The sequence below is a fragment of the Carassius gibelio genome, chromosome B21 (assembly GCF_023724105.1).
Source record: "Carassius gibelio isolate Cgi1373 ecotype wild population from Czech Republic chromosome B21, carGib1.2-hapl.c, whole genome shotgun sequence".
NCBI classification, from domain to species: domain Eukaryota; kingdom Metazoa; phylum Chordata; class Actinopteri; order Cypriniformes; family Cyprinidae; genus Carassius; species Carassius gibelio.
Genome location: NC_068416.1, coordinates 12753000 through 12773633, shown reverse-complemented (window position 1 = coordinate 12773633; position 20634 = coordinate 12753000). Strand labels below are relative to the sequence as shown.

At 36.1% G+C, this 20634-nt stretch overlaps 1 protein-coding gene and 1 long non-coding RNA gene across 3 annotated transcripts in view; one reads left to right on the top strand and one right to left on the bottom strand.

Annotated features, from left to right (window-relative positions):
* The window catches only part of LOC127985644 (teneurin-2), a 130460-nt gene that overhangs the window by 76665 nt on the left and 33161 nt on the right, over nt 1–20634 (top strand). For both annotated transcript variants that reach the window (XM_052587675.1, XM_052587676.1), the window contains 2 exons: nt 535–773; nt 16991–17113. In XM_052587675.1, the coding sequence (XP_052443635.1) occupies nt 535–773; nt 16991–17113 (362 nt within the window). The remainder of the gene's footprint in view (nt 1–534; nt 774–16990; nt 17114–20634) is intronic.
* Nucleotides 4288–7326, bottom strand: LOC127985670 (uncharacterized). The gene is made up of 2 exons (XR_008160678.1): nt 7002–7326; nt 4288–4710 (listed from the first exon to the last, which is right to left on the bottom strand). It is a non-coding gene; the product is annotated as an uncharacterized LOC127985670 (long non-coding RNA).

Below are 20634 nucleotides of genomic sequence, written 5' to 3'. Positions count from 1 at the left end.
TCTTTTGAATTATAAAGGTTCGATACAGTCCAAGGTGCTTACAACTGTTATTCAGTGTCCTACTGAGCACGGGGATTTAACAACAACAAAAATCAATTCTCTCTGCTGACCATTCGATGCGAGTTGTCTTTATGATGTATTCAGTCTTCTCTGCTAGTACACAAAGTAGTAGTCTAATGCCTAATACTTTTTAAATGGCCAGAGTTGTGTTAAATGAGCCTCATTTAAAGCCATTATTGTACAAATTGAACTGGTTGTTAGAAAACTACAGCATGAGAACAAAATGAATAACATGAGCTTCTGGAAAATGTGAATGAAACAAATAGCCTACTCCCCAGAGTTAGCCAGTAAATAAGCTTAAATGGGCTTTTTTTAGTCATTCAGCTCATTAAAGAAGATTGTTATGAGATTTATCAAAGTCCAGTAAAGCTGTGGGTTATATTGACGATTTTCAGAACATTTAGTCTAGAAGTAAGATAAGAAAAATATTTTTCTTGTGTTGGTTTAAAAGGTTATCATTCTTTCTTCTTGTAGGCACTTTCTTTTCAAGACGCCATCTGGGAGCACTCCTCTGTTCAGCAGCTCTTCACCAGGTTATCCCTTGACCGGTGGTACCGTCTACTCCCCACCGCCCCGGCTCTTACCCAGAAACACGTTCTCCAGGAGCTCCTTCAAGCTGAAGAAGCCCTCCAAGTACTGCAGCTGGAAATGCGCTGCTGTGTCTGCGATCGCAGCCGCTGTGCTGCTGGCTGTCCTGCTGTCTTATGTCATAGGTATGTCCTTCAAATCATTGTTTGTCATGGATGATTTTGTCCCCAAATAAAATGCAACTGGAATCTGCTACAGTGGAAGCATCCCCAGTTGTTCAGAAGGGGTTTTTATTTTATGCACTGTCAAACAATTAATCTTGATTAATCGCATCCTAAATAATAGTATATGTGCTTTATATATTAAATATGTATATATAAGTACACACATGCATGTAAATGTTTAAGAAAAATGTGTGTGTTTGTGTGTGTGTGTGTGTGTGTGTGTATATATATATATATATGTATATATATACACACATAATAAATATACACAATATACACACACATTATGTAAACAAAAACTTTTATTTTGGATGTGATTAATCACGATTAATCATTTGACATCATTAATTAAAATCAATTGCAAACTTGCATTGAATTTGCTTTGCTGAGTGATTGATTCAGTTGTGATCAGTGAAACTTTCTTAGCATCAAGTAACTTTTCAAGCAATTTATCATGATGCAAACTGTGATATTTAATTCACATTTTACAATTCAATCATGCATAATTAGGTCCTGAACTGAATTCATGGATGCTTGATGGATCATTTATTGCTGTCTAAACAATAAGTCAGCAACCACGGCATGATACATCAATTAATTTAATTAGACACTCCTTAAATGCCATGAGCACGAGTTAGCGTAGTTAGCAGAGGTTTTGCCGGGCAGTGCTCAGTGTCCTCTAGCACACCATGGCCTTTCAAAGCGCAAAGAATGACCCTGAGATGACTCACTCAGAAGAATGACATTTATCACGAAGAACGGAGCACTTCAAAGCGTCTTTGATAAACCACTGACGTGTGTAATTGTTGTGGTACAATTGCAGCAAAGCAAATACCCACGCAGAGGGGCGGAAGGAGCCTCAGCATGTGCACGTTTACATCAGACGGTAGCATGTGATTCACCTGCCGTTTGATAGGAGCTGTGATTCAGATGTATTTGGGCTTATCAAAGGACCTCTCTGCAGGGAGTGTTGCTTAGTTTAAAATCTAAAGTTCCTCTCTTTTTATAAAAAAAAAAAGATTTAGGTTGAATTCAAGCAAAAAGTTGTGTTGTTGTTCTGATACATCCTCAAGTGAATTTGTAAAAAAAAAGACACCCCCTCCCAAACACACACACACATTTTTGTGTATTTTCGTGGCTGAGTGTTGCACTTGAATGGTAAGGAAAGGCGAAAGAGACTGCGTGTTGAGTCCGATAAGAGTCGGATCCCTTCCAGAAACACAGTCGGCTGTAAATGTCACCAAGCACCTTGAGTCTGTGCCAGTCTGAGAGAGAGTTGCACCTTTACCAAGCAGCGAAGAAAACAACATTCTGTCTTTCCTGCTTGAATAATCCACACGTTTACAATTTCAATATCTCATTTGTTTTTCTTTGTTTATTTTGCAGGCATACTTGGCTTCTGCCTTATTTTTAGTTCTTGTGCACATTTCCGAGTCAGTTTTCGCCTCAGTACTGTCAGACATTTATAAATATACACACATACACACTTTGAATAGATGCGCAAGGTACTTTTGATGTGAGTGTGTTTTTAAATGAGAGTGTATTTTTGTGTGTGTGTCTTGTGCGCAGTGGCCTGTAAAGTGTTCTGTAAACTATTCCAAAACCTCAGGGACTTTGTGCCGGTACAATGCGACTCTTAATGCATATGTGTGGCTGGTCCGCTGAGCTGTAACCACCCACTGAGCAACACTGTTCAATGCCTGACTCGCACAGGTTCTTGAAAAGTTTCCAGCAGACTTCACACAACACTTTGGATTTGAATGCACACTCGGACTGAAAGCTGCAGTTCTGCTGGTCTATACCTCACATCACATAGTGGTGCTTTGTTTTGTTTTTCTTGGATATTTTAAGTAATGTTGACTCTTTCAAAGGAAATAGTTTATAATAGTCTATATAATATATGCTTATTTGTATTTATAATAGTAGTCTGGCATTATATTTAAAAGTTATTTTCCAGTAATCTCTCATGCATTCCTTTATTATATGTTAAATGCAGTTTGGGTTCTGTAAGTCTCTCTCTCTCTCTCTCTCTCTCTCTCTCAAAGAACAGAATTTATTTGAAACAGAAAGGTAACACTTTATAATAACGGCATGCTATTAATCATTAGTTAAGCATTAGGAAACAGTTAATTGATAATTTATAAAGCATTAATAGACATTTATAAGCAGTTTTTTAAATACAGATATACATGTTTTATACCTGATTTAAAAGCATATCTATAATGTATTTAATAATTGTTTTTTCATACTTTATTAATGATCAATTTATCATTTCTAAATTAAGTATAGCATTATTTACACACCAGTTATTAAGGAGTTGTCAATGGTTCATAAGATCACTTGTAAATGATTAAAAAACTATTTAAATGTGCATTCATACATCTTTTTATTCAGACATATAGTAATAGTTACTTATAGTGTTAATAAATGGTTTATTAACATGTATTTCTACTGTAATTCCGGGTTAATTCAGGTAGTTATAAAACATATGTAGTTGTTAGTTAACTATTTTTGTGAGCTCATCTAAAGTGGGGACTATTTATGCCTTGTAAAGCTTTTACAAATGAGATTTAAAGGCTGTTAATATTTCTATGTTCTGTATCACTGTGTGGTGTTTGTTTCCCTTTTTTGTTTAGAAGATAACTGAGCCTTTAAATATCCTTTATAAATGCTTTACAAGGCATAACTAGACTCATTTTAGATGAGCTCACATACATAGTTAACTGGCCACTACTAAATGCTTTATAACTACCTGAATTTACTACATTTCTTGTGATCTTATGAATCACTGGCAACTCCTAAATAACTGGTGTGTAAATAATGCTATACTTCATTGAGAAATGATAAATTGATCATGAATAAAGTATGAAAATACAATTATTAAACACATTATAGATATGCTTTTAAATCAAGAATAACGCATTTATATCTGTATTTATAAACTGCTTATTACTGTCTATTAATGCTTTATAAATTATGAATTATCTGTTTACTAATGCTTAATTAATGATTAATAGTGTGCAGTTATTATAAAGTGTTACCCAGAAATCTTTTGTAACATTATAACTGCTTTTGAACAGTGGTGTTTTTATAATTTTACCATGAAAAAAATATTTTGAAAATAGACTATTTATTCATATTTATTTTGTTTTAACTGGTGATTAATTGGTGGTTTTTAGATTTTATTTTTAGTCACACTTTATGTTAAGGTCCAATTCAGACTAATAACAAACCATTAGTTACAAACTTTGCCTAAATACATTACTAATTTGCTGCTTATTAATAGTTAGTAATGTAGTTGTTAAATGTAGTTTGTTAATAATAGGCATGCTAATAAGCAACTAATGATTAAAATGAGTCCATATACTAAAGTGTTTCCTATTTTTTTTTTCTTGAAAATATCATAAAAGATTTTCCAAACCATATGAAACTTATATGAATAATTATTTTTAAGAATCTGTCACATGTTTGAAGCTACATTTTTTAAATAATTTTCCTTTTATTTGTTTTGAACCTTCATACTGTATGTTGTCCAACTAGCAGAGAGCTGTAGCTTAAATGTTTGTCTGTGCCAGTAATATGAACTGGCTTCAGAACACATTTGCATTGTAAATAGAATAATAAAATTCCAGTCCTAGCATTCCAAGTGCGCTCCTATTGAAATCCAGCATTCCAGTGCTTTGTCCACTGCTCACCCGTGGCACCATTACACCGTCAAGCTCCTGGATGTCTGAACCAGAGAATGTGCGTCTTGCCATTCTTGTGTCAGAGGCAGCATCCCTTGCCTGAGATCTGGATGCAGGTTGCTAGGAGACAGGTGTTGCGGTCCTGATGCGGAAGGTGGTGTAGAGGTGGGGGTTCAGCACAGAAGGCCACTGTGACTAATCTGGACTAATTGCTGAAAGATGATAAAAGAAGAAGGGATAAATGATGGATGTTTAAAGGCTAAGTGAAGTATTCTGCCCCCACCGCCTCCTCGCAAACGTAGATGCAGCGGATAGCTGAATGTGTTGCATTCTGTGCATATGAACATCAGTCGTAATGAAAAGTAAAGTGAGAGCCACAGTCTGGATGACCTGAATCTGTCAGGAGACAGTGAGGGATTCGACCACTTGAGTAGAAACACTTAACGACAATATGAACTGACATGCACAATGCATTTCTGTTCTATACATTATCTGTTGTTGAGTGAAAGTAAATGTTCGAAGGGAAATTATGAAGGTGAGACATTAATTGATTCATCTGATTTGTTTGAATTTACGATGTCTGTTATGGCTGATGCAGATATGCCAATGCTTTACAATTCTCTATTCTATGATTTTGTATTGATCCACTAAAATTAAGCTGAATTATATTATTAGTATTTTTGTCTATACATCAGACTTGAGCTAAGTTTAACAGTCAAAGCCAATAAAGGCCAACCAACATTCTGCATCATGATTTCTATATTTAAAGAAAATAAAGGACCCACTTTTCATTAAGTGTTTTTAACCACTATGTAATAACATTTAAGTTAATTATTTCATGCAGTGAATCTACTGTGAAAAAATATTGTACTTCCATTAAATAAAATGTGTGTAATTACATTTGTGATTATTTCTGTAATTACATGAGTAAATCCATAACAATTATTTTAATTTATTTGTTTATTTACTCTTTATGTGGCATTATTTATTTGCCATAAATAGACTGTATGTACACTGTATAAAAAATAAATAAATAAAAAAGGCCACAATGCACTGTATTAATATGAAATAATTTTCTTTATTGATTTTTACAGGTGTTTATCCTGTGTTTTGAGTTTTGCACTTCTTTGCATTTTGTATTAGGGTTTACAGAAATGTCTTTAAAATTAATGGTTAAAGTCCTGGGAGAAAATTACCAGTTGTTTTTACAGTGTATAGTGAAAGAATAATATAAGACGGACCAAAATGTGTATTTTTAATGACACAATATATCACACCCTTGAAAGCTGATCACTGGCTTGTGAGTCCACAGAAAACAAACTTATTGACAATGACAATATTTTGGATCACTTTATTTGCATTTTGTTTATACAAAATGAAATCTGGTCAGCTGTCTGTGAGTCTAACGCAATATACCCAGCTTTTCTGTTTCTGTCTGTCATATACGTAATATAATTACAAAATCTAACTGGAATCAGTTACAGTTACTGAGAAAAAAAAAGGAAATTAAATTACAGATTTTTATGAAAATGTTAATGATTACAAAGGGGGTTAACTCTGAATATTTTCACGCTTATACAGATTAAATTGATTTCTTTCCCAAATTGCATTGACATTTCAGGAGTTAGAGACAGAATAGGACACATACGGCTTATTTGACTGCTTCATTTGCTATTTGGGTTTATTTATATGCTCAATTTTTTGAAGATTAACTTTTTTTTCCTTTTTTATTTCCAGGGATTTGTTAGATGCCAGTGTTTTCCGTCATAGCTATGCAAAGATTTTATTTCAAAAACAGTATCATAACTATAAAATTGTATCTTTTGATATGATTTAACCTCAGAATGATTTTAAAGTAAGAAGAGGTGCTAAAGTCTGAATTTTTGTGGGGGCTGTGCTTTACAGTTTTATTTTTATGATCTTAATTCAAGTGATAAAGGATTTTGAAAGTCTGACAGTAATCAGTGTTGAGTCCCACTATAAGGTTAACCATAGTTCAGTTCAGTTCAACCATAGTTTTTTTAATGACCAACAGTTGAAAACACTTGTTAAAAGTTTAGAAAAATAATCAAAAAGTAGTCAAATATAATTAGTTACATTACTTTAAAAAGTACTTGAAATAATTACACCACTTATTACATATTAAATAGGGCAACTTGTAATCTGTAACCTATTACACTTCCAAAGTAACCTTCCCAACACTATATATCAAAATCATATTTTAGTGTGGTTTTTAAGTCGGTAAAAGCTGTTTCCTGTATGCTGCTGAATCATGTACATTAAGACCAGGATTGTGAATTAATGAAGTACTAGCTTTGATTTCATGTTGACTGTTCATCATTTATTCAGTTGCAGAGCGACATGAGCAGGAAGTGTAATGACTCACCATTCCAGCTCCTGCCAATGAGACAGTGACTTGTTAATGAAAACGGGTCAAGTCTCCGTCAGGTCTACGGTAACATGCTGCATGTCAGTCAGAATGAGTCATTATGTGTCCACTTACCAGCACTCTCTGTCAGCAGGGACATTTACTGTCACCTGCCCATTTTATATTTGTCCTCACGCGCACCCCGGCAGCCTCGTGGCTCACTCTTCCGCCCATACGGCCACGCAAACAAACACAACAATCAGTCACACACCTACACACCCCGAGATGTTGGAGATTCTGTCTCGTGGAGATAATATGTTCACCAGCCAATCTCTACCTCGCAGCCCCGCGCCGTCTGCCTGACTCAAACTGACACACTCCAGCGTACATGCACCAAGCTGATTAAAATGACACTTTTCATTTTTTACTTTCACTTTTATATTTACTTTACCCTTTATTCTGTGTCTTTCTGATATCTGCTTAATATTAAAGCCACTGAGTGACAGGAGAGCGAGATAGTTTGATTAGAGCTATGCATGCAAATACAGTATGTTTGGATCGCGGGATGAAGACTGTGGGATCCCCATCATCACTATATACCTGCTGTCAGTCAAAGCATCAGTCTTTTCTGCTGGTGCACAGGACTGAGAGAGGGAGAAGAGGTGAATTTGCACGTGTGTGTGCGTTTATACCATAGGGAGTGATTGTTGTGCTCTGTGTATTTGACAAGCTGAGTGGAATAGATTGGATCCATCTTGTCATGCCCACACAGGAGGTTCACGGAGGTGTGTGTGTGTGTGTATGTGTTAAACTCCGAGACCTTGCATGCCTGAAGCAATATCCTTGATTTTTTATTTATTTTGTATTTATTTTTGTGAGTATGTGTTTGTGTGGCATTTTGGGACGAGTTTTATCTAGGGATTGGAAGTTTTCCCAGGGTGCTTTGAGAGTTTTTTGGTCAACAGTCAAGACTGTGAGCTGATGTAATCAGATGGAGCTGGTCCTCAGGGTGCGGCGGTTCACTGTAGACTTTCATTTATATTCATAGCAGCAGAACTCGCGCACCTCGAATCAAAACACACACATCAAAGCCGCACACACACACACACTCCAAGGAGATCAGCGGCAATGAAAACAACAGTTTCACCTTCAACGAGAGGCTGATAGTGTGTGTGTGTCTGCTTCTGAAGGTGATATTCAAGGCCGGGGGTGTTTTTATTTTCGCATTCCTCGTTCTTGGTCAGTCAGAAAGTTTTTAGATTGGGGAGTGTTGGGCCACGTAATCTGGCCACAAATCATATTGTAATTATTTTGCAGTAATAAAATGATAGGAATTGTCTCGGGATTGCAAAAACGGAGGAAAGTTTATTTGTAGTCATACCACCTGCGAATATACCCCTCCAACTAAACAAACCCAACTTTTAATTACATTTTCTCTTAAACTGCTGTTTATTCATAACCCAGTCAAATATATTCAATAATATCCAAGTGAATATTATATTTTCTAAACATACATTTTTAATGTGTTTAATAATATTAATATTAATGCAATATTGCCACAAAAAAGAACTCTGAAGAGTCTTTATCAGCAGTGATATTTCACCACAATATAAAATACCCAACAAGAGCGTACTGTCAAAACAAAATAATAGTTGTTGTTAATAATATTTATTGTTAATAATAATTAATAATTATTTTTGGATATTGTTATTCAAACCAAACCACATTGATTGAACCCCAAGGTGTTAACCCCTATCAAACCACATGCAAAATAATATCATCATCACACATTTTTTATTGCCATTATTATTTTATATACAGTTTATATAAAATGATACAATATAAATATTATTATATATATTTATTATTATTATTGAATACTAGAGATTTGTATTATTTCACAAATGTTATTGTTTGTTGTGTGTGTGTGTGTGTTTATATATATATATATATATATATATATATATATATATATATATATATATATATATATATATATATATATATATATATATATTTTTTTTTTTTTTTTTTTTTTTTTTTTTTTTTTTTTCTTGCACTTTCATGCCATATTTCTTTGGTTGAGTTCAAGACTCGTTATTCTCTTTGTGAACAAACCACTTGACCATGAGCTCCATACATGTTTGCAGATCGAAAGAATGTTGTGCTTTCATTTTAAAGCACAGTGCATGCAGGCTATTGATTTATTTAATTAAACTGAACTAGCCTGCAGTGCAACTTTGATTGTATTTTGATTAATTGTGCAGCCCTTGTGTAGACATTAAACAAGTCTTCTGTAACATCAGGTGAAGATTGCTGTGAAGTGAGGATGAGTTGCGTCAGGTTGATTGAGGTACAACTGTGTGTGTGTGTGTGTGTGTGTGTGTGTGTGTGTGCACGTGCGCTCCACGGGGACATACTTGCATGACTGTTTTCATTCACACAGTTTATCCAGGTAGCAGCTGTTCCCAGACAGAGAGAGGGAAGGATGAAGTTCTGGGGGTTCTTACCCTCTGGTGAGCTTTCCTCTCACTGGGTTCGCTGACCGTCTTTTGGCCCTCCCAGCTTTTGTAGCTTGACTTCAAAGCGGCTTCTTATTGTGCAATTTATTTGCTTTTTGCTGGAATGGTTCCCATAGGGAGCAGCCTGTTTCATCCATACATATCCCTCTTGGGTATAAATGCAACACAAGGCCTAATAAATAATAGAACAGTGGGCAAATATCAGTTTCTGGTAAGAAGCATGTTCCAAAGGACGGAAACACAGTAGTTAATGAAACTGGCAGTTATGGTCTTTAGGTGCAATATAGAATCTGTGTGTTTGTTTTTGTTTGTTCTTTTTTTGCACAACAATAGCGCTGTTTACAATTTTTTTATGTTTGACAGTTACTTTTCAAAAAGTCCTGCACATTTGTCCTCCTCTAATACTCAAGATTAGAAAAGAAAATGGCATATACTGTCAACTTTGATAATTCAAGGACACATATTTTCCCCCTTAGGTTTAACCCCTAAGTAAGTAAGTAAAAGTAAAAAATGTTTACACAATTAATCGAATTTCTAATCGTGATTACAATTATAGATGCCACAATTACGTAATCATTCAAAGTGGCAATTAATTGTTCAAAGTCCACTTATGTTATTCTGCATGTTTAAAGGGATAGTTCACCAAAAAATAAAATATATTTTTTATGTTTATCTGCTTACCCTGAGGGCATCCAAGATATAGGTGACTTTGTTTCTTCAGTAGAACACAAACCAAGATATTTAACTCAAACCGTTGCAGTCTGTTAGTCATATAACAGAAGTGGATGGGAATAACAACTAAAACATGAAATAAAAACACAAACAAAACCAAATTAAACCCTGCAACTAGTGACGATACATTGATGTGCAAAGACACATGTGTTAGAAACTTAATAGTATTTATATATTTTTTACCTCTGATTCATGCAATGTCTGAACTGTTAGTTCTCTCCTGATGTCATTTTCAAACAGCACGTGCGTGAGGTGTCTTCTTCTTCTTGCTTTTCGTCTCAAATGGACTAATGACACTCTATCTAAAATCTCAATTGGGAGTGTCAATGGTCCATTTGAGAGATAGGTGGCGGTAATGCACTTATAAGTCTGCAATCCACCATAAAGCAAGAAAAAGACGCCTCGCGCAGGCTGTGTCAAGGACATGCAGTACAGCTCAGACAATTCAGGAATTTTAGTGCATCAGAGGTAAAAAATAAAATAAATAAAACTATATAAATACTGTTCAGTTTCTTGCACAGACTGATCGTTTTGTGTCTTTACAAATCAGTGTATCGTCATGAGCCACAGGGTTTAATTTGGTTTTGTTTGTGTATGTTTCCCATCCCCATGCATTATATGAGTAACAGACGGTTTAAACCTCAGTTTGAGTTAAAAAGCTCAGTTTGTGTTCTACTAAAGAAACCCTGGATAAACATCAAAATTTCATTTTTGGCCAAACTATCCTTTTAAGATGCGTTTTTTTCTTTCTGCATGTTATCTTAAGGTTTGTTTGTTTTTTTCATTATTTTAATTTTAGTTTTAGTATAACATTAAAATACAATTCATATTTTTACTTTTTTAGAATTTAAAGAAGAAACCAATTAGACGTATAGTTGACATTTAAAGTTAAATACAATAGAAAGCACTAAAAGTTTTTCAGTTAGAGTGTTTTCAGCTAGTTTATATATATATAAATACGGCATGCAGTTGCATAAAACAGTGGTCGAAACATCATTCAGTGTAAATTGTGACAATATTAATTAGTAATCACAATTGCAATTTCAAGGGAATAATCGATAATTATGATTTTTGTCATAATCGTGCAGCCCTATATTTCCAAAATATATATATATTTTTGTTATTATACAATGCAAGAAAAAAGCCACGTTGTAAAATATGAAGTCACATTGCAATATTGTAAAAGAAAAGTCACCTTTTTATTGTATTTTATTATTTATACTTCATTTTAATTACACTGAAAAAAACCTGCCTTTTCAAATCTATTCAGTACACAGGGCTTAAAGGGGTCATATGATGCGATTTAAATCTTTCCTTTCTCTTTGGAGTGTTACAAGCTCTTGGTGCATGAAAAAGATCTGTAAAGTTGCAAAGACTAAAGTCTCAAATCCAAAGAGTTATTCTTTATAAAACTTCAACCACTTCAGTCAACCACAACCCCCTAAAACAGCAACATTGTACATTGACTGAACTGCTTAAAGACAATTGATGTAACATTTCTGCACTGGCCAAATATTAAAATGTAACAGATTTAAACATTGTTTAAACACAATGTAAAGTGAAACGTCACCAGGCAGTTTTATGGCCTCATCGTTATATATAAATAGTCATACTAAAGCCTGGTCTGTTTGTGTTACTAAAAAATATCAGATTACTCAGTTGTCAAAATAATCAGTATAGATTACCAAAGGAATCATTAGTTACAGCCCTAGATATTAGTTAAAGGGGGGGTGAAATGCTATTTCATGCATACTGAGTTTTTTACACTGTTAAAGAGTTGGATTCCCATGCTAAACATGGACAAAGTTTAAAAAATTAAGTTGTAGGTTTGAAGGAGTATTTCTGTTCCAAAAATACTCCTTCCGGTTTGTCACAAGTTTCGGAAAGGTTTTTTCGAGTATGGCTCTGTGTGACGTTAGATGGAGCGGAATTTCCTTATGGGGTCCTGAGGTCACGTCTGCCGGAAGAGCGCGTGCTCCTGTATAGCAGAGCAGAGAGAGCACAACAGACTTCACTGATCAGAGCGAGAGCGTCGCGAAATGTCACAAAAGGAGTGTGTTTTTGGTTGCCAGGGCAAGACAACCCTGCACAGATTACCAAAAGAGAAACAGCATTAAGGGAGCAGTGGATAGAGTTTATTTTTACAGAGCATCAACGGAGTTGTGCAAGTGTTTGTGTTTGTTCCCTGCATTTCTAAAATGCTTGTTTTACAAACAAAGCCCAGTTTGACGACGGATTTGCACATCGTTTACTTCTTAAGGATAATGCAGTCCCAACGAAAAAGGGTCACGACCGTGTGTTGGAACCACAGGCGGTGAGTAAAACTGCTTAAAATATCTCTGCCTCCTTGTTAGTGCGTCCGCCTCCCATCGAAGACCTGGGTTCGAGCCCCGCTCAGAGCGAGTCGTTGCTGCTGCTGCTCTCGTTCAGTTTCAGCCTTCACAGCTGTCACAGCTTTCAAACGCTCTCAACACAAAAGCCTACTCGCGCTCGTGATTCTTTAGCTCCGCCCACACGTCACGCCTCCAGGCGCTCGTGTTTTTCCGGGAAAAATCGGTACAGACTATCTTTCTCTTATGAATATAATAAAACTAAATACTTTTTGGAGTTATGAAGGATGCAGTACTACTCTATAGTTACTCAAGATTAACAGGATATTGAGTGAAAACAAGCATTTCACCCCCCCTTTAAAATATTTCTAAATACAACTGCATTGTTTTACTTTTTGTAATTAAAATACAAATAATTTGTCATTTAAATTTTGTAAAAATAGTATTAAAAGATTGTCACGTTCTAGTGAACCAAGTATCTGTATTTTATCTCATCTGGTGAGCTAGGTGGATTGTCACATTCCTAGTGTCAATAAGCGGTGACATAGCTCATAATTTTCCAAGAGTAAGACACAGCTTTCAATCCGTTTGAAAAAAGAAAGCAATAACTTTGCCATATTATCCTTTCAAATGTTACAGTTGCCACAGTCATTGCATGCTTTGCATTGTGCTGCACCTCCCCACCCCACCCCCCGGAAAAAGGCTAAGGATTTTTTTTGGCTTTAACCCCTGAATACATATTTTACTGTAACTTAGTCCTAAATGATAGGAAAGTTATTCCAAAATGAAGCTGTGCTCTAAAAGCCTTACTACACATTAGAGTAAGACAGGTGATGGACAGCTGCTCCATCATGTCAATTAGAATGTGTCTTCTGCATGTTGTGCACAACTACCATTCAATCACATGATGTACTGTCTCCCTTGATTTATTTGATGTGGCTTCTATGCAGAGCAAAATCAAAATACAGTAATGCACTCCAACAGACTTTCACGCATGTTGTCAAGCGTCCAGAGACCTTCCGCTGAGCACCTCAGCAGCACGACGACCACGTCTAGTTGTTTCATAAAACTGACAGCACTATCTGTTTAGTGTCGTCCTCAATTTCCAAGCATCTCTCGTGCTGTCAGGTGAGTCAGCTCTCTTCTGCAGTCATACTGCAAGCGTGAGCTCATGAAGAAGATCAGTTGACTTACTCATGACTTGATGGTCAGGGCCGTGCCTGAGGTCAGTACATCTCATGGATCACATCAGCAGCATCTTCACACAAGTTAGATCTCTGAGAGGCCCCTCGTGGACCAACAGTAGTTTAAAAAGCAGTTCTGGGTTTAGATGTTAAAATATGTGCAATAATGTAAGGATAACAATCTTCCTAGCAGGATCATTAGTGCAGAGTACCAACTCTGACTGACCATTCTCAAAATGATTATCAATTGACTTCGAAATATTTTAACAGCAGTGGATATTAACCATACTTTAAATAATCCCTAATGTAAACACAGTTGGTTATGTCATTAAAATGAATTCAAAGATTAAAAAAAAGAAAAAAGCCAAGTCTGATTCATATTAAAGTATGTCTGCATTAGAACTTCTAGTGGAAACGGAGTCAGTTGAAATTCACTCTAACCCTAAACTGAACATGTGACGCATATAAGCATTAGGTCAAAAAAGGTATTATGGTTCTATTTTCAAAATGGATTGCTGAAGAAAGAGTTCCAGTTTCGCAGTGCTGCTGTCAGCACCAACTCAGCTGGTGCAGCTCAGTGAAATAAGTTTTGCAGCTCATGTCGGTTATAGATTTCATTTTCTCAGTGTGCTTTTAAATCCGAGAAGAACTCCAGTCTGAAGACGCAGACTTACTCAGGCAAGACAGGGGAATACTTTTGTCATCTGTATCCCCGTCTGTTCTCTCACTCTTTCTCTTTCTTCCTGTTTCTCTCTCCATGCTTTAGGAAGGTAATATTATTCATCACTTTGAAGAGGTGAATTATACATAGAGATTACATAAAGTGAGATGCAGCATCTCATGAATTTCACATCTAACACATTTCCTTTTAATAATTAATGCTTATTTCTCAGACCGAAAATGAGTTTGTTGAAGATCTCCTCCAGATTTGATTAGCAAAAAAAAGTGCAAACTGACACTAATAGTAATGCCTGTGCTCCCAGACATGAGAGCAGTGTGCGGCCCATAACTGATCCAACCATCCCCATTCAACCACAGAAAACCAAAAATATCAAGATGTTTCCTCTACTGTCAAAGTGTTATTCTCCAGATGGATTCTGAATGAACTTGCAGTATGTAAATTAATGTTTTAATTATTTTAATTGTATTTATTTATTCCACTATTACTGTGGTTACTGTTGTTACTGTTAATTGAATATCCTCTGTTGACAAATAGTTGCCTTGTTAACACATTTGCAGCAAATGAACACTTGTAAACATGCCGTTGAAATGGCTGAACATATTTAAATCCATGAGGTAACGACAAACTTTACAAGAATTCATTATAATATATTGTTTAAAACCTGTGAAACTAATTGGGTCAGAGATTTGAATAGGTTCGTCTGAACATAAATCCAGATTTTAATATTTGTTTTCTCACTATGGTGAAAATAATTTGCGATTCATCCTCCACTTTGTATTGAAACCATGCTTTAATCTCATTATGTTGACCATAATTGCTCCCCTAGAAGAAAACCTGATGCTAAAATGCTATTTAAAGGTTGAGTGATTTTTTTTCCTTTATGATTGAATACAAAATGGTTTAATGTGAGGAGAGCAATCCATTAGCATTTCATTTCATTTCATTTCAATGGCTGTTGCTTACCTGTACTTGCTGCCCTGTAATTACATGACCTGGACACTGGAATCTTGCTTAAAAAGAACTTCAGAAACATATTTTTTAGCCTATAATCTTAGCCATTAATGCAACTATATTTTAAGTGAAAACATAGGCCTACATCTGTATCACAAAGTCCCAATGTTACGTTGTGAGATGAAGTCACATTGCAGAATATAGTGTAATAGTTTGAGATATAAAGTCACATAAAGACAAAGTCACCTTTTATTTTATTTAAATATTTTTATTTACTTTAAATTACATAGGAACATAGGAATGTCAAGTTACACGATGAATAACATTGAATTCCAATAATCTTTGAATTTTTACTTTAAGATGGAAACACGATCTTTTAATTTCTTGCTGCTTAAACTGTCTAAAACGTGTCACTGGTAAAGCATCTAGAATAATACTAAAATATAGTGAAATTTATGTTGCAATTTCAGCTTTGAATTCAACGAAACAGCATGCAGAGGAATAAAACATTATGCTAGAGAGTTTCTCCACAGCACTGCTTAGTGTGACAAGATGTCTCAGGTCATAACAGGCCACGTTTGTCAGCGAGCGCTGCGATGAAATGGATGAAGAGAAAGCAGGAGGAATGGAGGACACGAGAAAGGTGAAAAGAACAATGAACGAGCGAGAGATAAGGCTGATTAGAGTATAGAGAGATAAGATGAGAAAAAATGAGTGTGGGACAAAGACTAGATGACAGCAGAGCAGCTGACAGCCTGAAGGAGTCAGCTTTTTCTTTTGACCCCTCCACACGAGAGTGATAACGTACCCTCAGATGTACAGTCAGGAGGTAGGGAAAGACTGAGTTGGCATTGATTCTGCGTAGATGAGATTGAGGGAGGGACAGAAGAGCTGGGGGCGGAGGTGAGGTGTTATGGTTGATTCTGCGAATGTCAGCGTTTTCCTGCAAGATTTGTATGTGTGTGTGTGTGTGAGAGTGTATGGCTGTGCTTGTTTTCCCTTGGGACATCTCGTTCTTAATTTCCACCAGCACATCACAAAAATAACTTTCTCTGATCATTATCATATTTCTTAAACACGACTTGACATATTTGAATATTGCATATCGAGTGATCTCCATTGGAGCTAATCAGTCTCTGCAAAGTCTTGGAAGCACTGAAGCACTGATTATACTACATATGGGGTGCGGAGAGACGCAGGCGGCTAGCCAAAAATTTCTCTAGCGCACACACAAAAGCAAGGAAGTGTTGAGAATATTTGGCATCTGTCACCAACTTTAAACTGTCTTCAGTTTATTTTATTCCAAGACAATTTTCTTGTCCTCTCACGCCTTGCTGTGCAATATCAAGATAAGTGTCACTTTCATGACACCGTATTGTGTTGCATTTGACATTTAGTTTCGCTTATGTGCCACCAGCTTCTGGTGACATATTCATATCTACGGCAAGTTTAGTATTCCTGTAGCAGTTTGGATTAAACTTGGTCCAACTAAACCTGTCTGGGCAAGGAGCCCAAACAAAGCACAGACTGTAGTCAGAGTGTCATTGGCAATAATGAGTGTATTTGTATGCTAAAGTCTCCTCTGTCAGCGAGAGTTATAGTTGAATGGGTGTCGCAGGCTCTCGGCTGTCAGGACGTGTCATCCATGTATACATAAAGTGGTTGGGAGGTGTAATGTAGTGCCATGTTTTATTTTTTAATTCTCGCTTTCTCTCCCTCACAGCTCTTAATCTCCTTGGCTTGAATTGGCGACTGAAGCCTACTGAAGGGCATCTAGTGAACACCGGCCTCAGCATGAGTATTCCTGCCATTGGCGACGTGGCAACAGTGCCCTCCGGAGGCAGAGGTAAAAGCAAAAAACTCTTGCCAAATTCTAAAATACAATCAAGGTGAAATCCAAATGACCCGATGACATTAAATGCAAACCCCCTGATGACATGAAGCCCAAACTGTCTTGTTTACACTTGTCATATTTTATTATGCACAATTCGTGAGTGCATGTTATTCTAGTGGGGGGAAGTTTTATAAGTCCCATCCTACTAATTTTTCTTGCTGAATATTTTACAAGCTGAACAATTTTATTTTTGTAATGTAATAACTAAGTAACAACAGTATTGTTGAATTTAATCAGTCACATAATAGACTATTGTTGTTCACTTGTATTGAGTCCCACCATGCAATTTTATAGCTAAATATGTTTTCCCTCTTTGAAAACAGATTTAGTTGAGTAATATCATATCAATAACATCACAGCCTATGTTTATTAAGTCTAACTCATTTTACTCAGAAATATGCCACCATCATGAAAGTTAAACGTTTTACGATTGCAGTTTTGTATGGTCTTCAACTCTTTTCAATGCCTCTTCTACAGTTCTGCGTGAGAAAGTAATGTTAATGCATATATTTAAAATTAGGACTAGATTTATTCACTGTTGGCTTGTTATAACAGATGTTAGTCTCTGTCAGCCTGAGGCTTTGTAAGAATCATCTGAGTCCAACCAGTGATTGTCCTGTACTGTGTATTTAGAGAGTACATTAGTGTAAAATCAGTCTAGTGTGCCTTTTTCTAATGACAACCTTTGGAAAAAAGGGTTATTTAAATGAGACGTTTTGAATCTCAGTGGATTTATGTTAATGGTTCAAAGCACTGGCTAACTCTCAGTGGCTCCAACACAAAATAATCTCCCCGTTTGTTGTGTGTTCACCTCCAATTTTTCATTATCAATGTCAACACGTTCAGATGATAACGACTGCCTCTGACCTTTAGAGAGTGCCGGTATTGACGTTCTTCACACAGAGTACAGCTTTTTCTCGCTTTAGATGGGTCTAAAAGAGTGGGTCTTTATGAGAGAGAACACATAGATGCAAATCTAGGTTAAACGGTGGAGAATGTGTGTGCAAAGTCCTATTTGTTTTGGGCTGTAATAGACAACATAGGCTCATTGGAAAAAAACGTTCCTCCAAAACTCCAAAACATACATGTACAAACAATTCACCACAGTTTCCAATTCCTTGCATCATTCTATGTTATGAACACAAAACACATTTACCTAATACATTTTGGCATTTACATCACCAGCTCCTCATGTATGGCTTTTCTGATGTTGTAAACTTGCTTGGTAGCTATATGTGTAGAATCAATCTAAAACATTCATCTGATGTTTGCCTTTGTTTGTAGGTAGTTCAGTATTTTCAAATGTGATTTCAAAGGCATTTTGCGCCACTGTTTGGACATTACATTTCCAAATTGCTGCAATATGTACAATAACCAGTGTAATAAAACCTTGTCACCTTCACATTCACTTGTTTCAGATAAAACTGAACATGCTTTTAGCATCACTCACTCGACATTTCACTTTGAAAATGTTCCACAATGTGTAATATTATTGTCACAACAGGTACATGTTTCTTGGTTGGTAATGGAAGGACTCCTGTCTGATACTGGATGAACATAATGTGGGAGGAAGGTCATCATGTGCAACGGCTTTAGAGTGCATGTACTCTATCTCTTTCTCTGTTTTTCTGAAGTGTTTTCCCCCTTCACTTCGATGGAAAGTTTCTGAAGAAGGGCTAGCTGTTCTACAGAGAGACATGCACACAGACTTGTGTGTTATAGTGTGCTGTCAGTGGGAGAGGAGCCTTTTGAATGTTGTTATGTGAATCTACAAGGCCCTTTCAAATGACCCATGTCAGGACTTCAGTGAACCTCTCAACACAAGCACCATGTTCCTTTTTGACCTTGACATGAAAAGCACGTCTGATAGCATCCCAGAAGACCAATTTTATGTATGTATGTGTGTTTGTGTGTGTGTGTGTGTGTGTGTGTGTGTGTGTGTGTGTGTATATTTATATATATATATATATATATATATATATATATATATATATATATATATATATATATATATATAATATAATGTAGCTTGACAGTTAGAGATACTGAAAGTAAGCAGGAGAACTATAAAAATACATTGCTGAAACCTTGAGGTATCTTTGATGCTACTAAGCCTTTGCGGTTAGTAGCATCAAGTGAGGAGACTGATTCTTCACCTTTGTTTTCTACATAAAGCAACATTTGCAGGCCATTTGACTCCTGTAATGTGACTTTTTTGAAGATATTAAGCTGGTAAAATACTGTGTAAAACTTCATTTCATCCACTGGAAATCAATTGGATTAAGAAAAGTGGGCATTACATAACCAGAATTAGTTTCATATGGACTTTTAACTTTTTTTTGAAAAAAGTTTATGCTTTATTATCCAATCCGGTGGATGCCATCCACTAAAAGTAATTTTATTAATTCAGGATGTGATGTTAAATGCGAATCAAACTGATTACATTTGACCCTTACCCATATAATTTTGCCATTCCTCTTTCATATGGCTTTTTATACAGTAACATACTGTACACTCTACATCGCTCTGGAATATCTCCCTCTTTACTTTATCCCAGAAGATTCAGACTTTATTAATGTATTTGTTTATTTACATATTTATTTATTTCAGTAGAATAAGATCTAAGGAACACTTTTATTGTGGAATCATTCAGAATATTTGTTACTCAGATGCCTGAGGACTATAGCCATTTTGAGCAGTAGAGAAAAAAAGTATAGAAACGCTAAGGATAAAAGTGCTTGTATGTACCTAATCAGCCATATTTTGGGGACAGATTTGTGTCCAGAAATTAGTTACATCTGATAGACCACCCTTTGGGGAAATTCTAATAAAAATAAAGTAAAAGGATGTGCCATCAGTGATTTTCTATAGAGTTATGTTATTTTACTCTAAGAGTTATTGTAGGTTTTAGGTCGCAGGATCTGAGGTGACTGACCTAGTCATACCTATACTAAACAAAAAAAGTCCAGATATATCAGGACTTGTGTGCAAGTGTTCATTCGTGAAAGGAAAGCACCTTTTTCACTGGCTCTGATGTCAGTAGTTCTGGCTGGTTGAGAACTTGAGGAGTGTGAACTTCTGCTCCAGAGTACAAGACTCTTCTTATGCGCCCTCTCTAGGGTACTTTCTCTCTCCCTTTTTTCTGCTTCTCAATTTCTCTCTTTATCTCGCTTTTTTCCATCTCTCTCTCTTACTCTCACAGTGTGGTGCTCTCGTTCAGTGCAGAGCCGTCCATCCATGCTCCGTGTTAATGAGGGAGGTTGGTGTGGACTCCCACTGGTTACCAGACCAGACTGCTTTAACCAACCTGTCACTCAGACCTGACACTTCGTGTGTGTGCGCATGTTCTCCTGCAAAAAAGAAGGCTTGGTCCATTTACGGAAAGAGGTTGCTCGCGCTTGCTCAATTCAATTCCTCTCTCTCCATAACTCGTTTAAATGCAGACAGAGGTTTTAGCAAGCAGGGAAACAGAT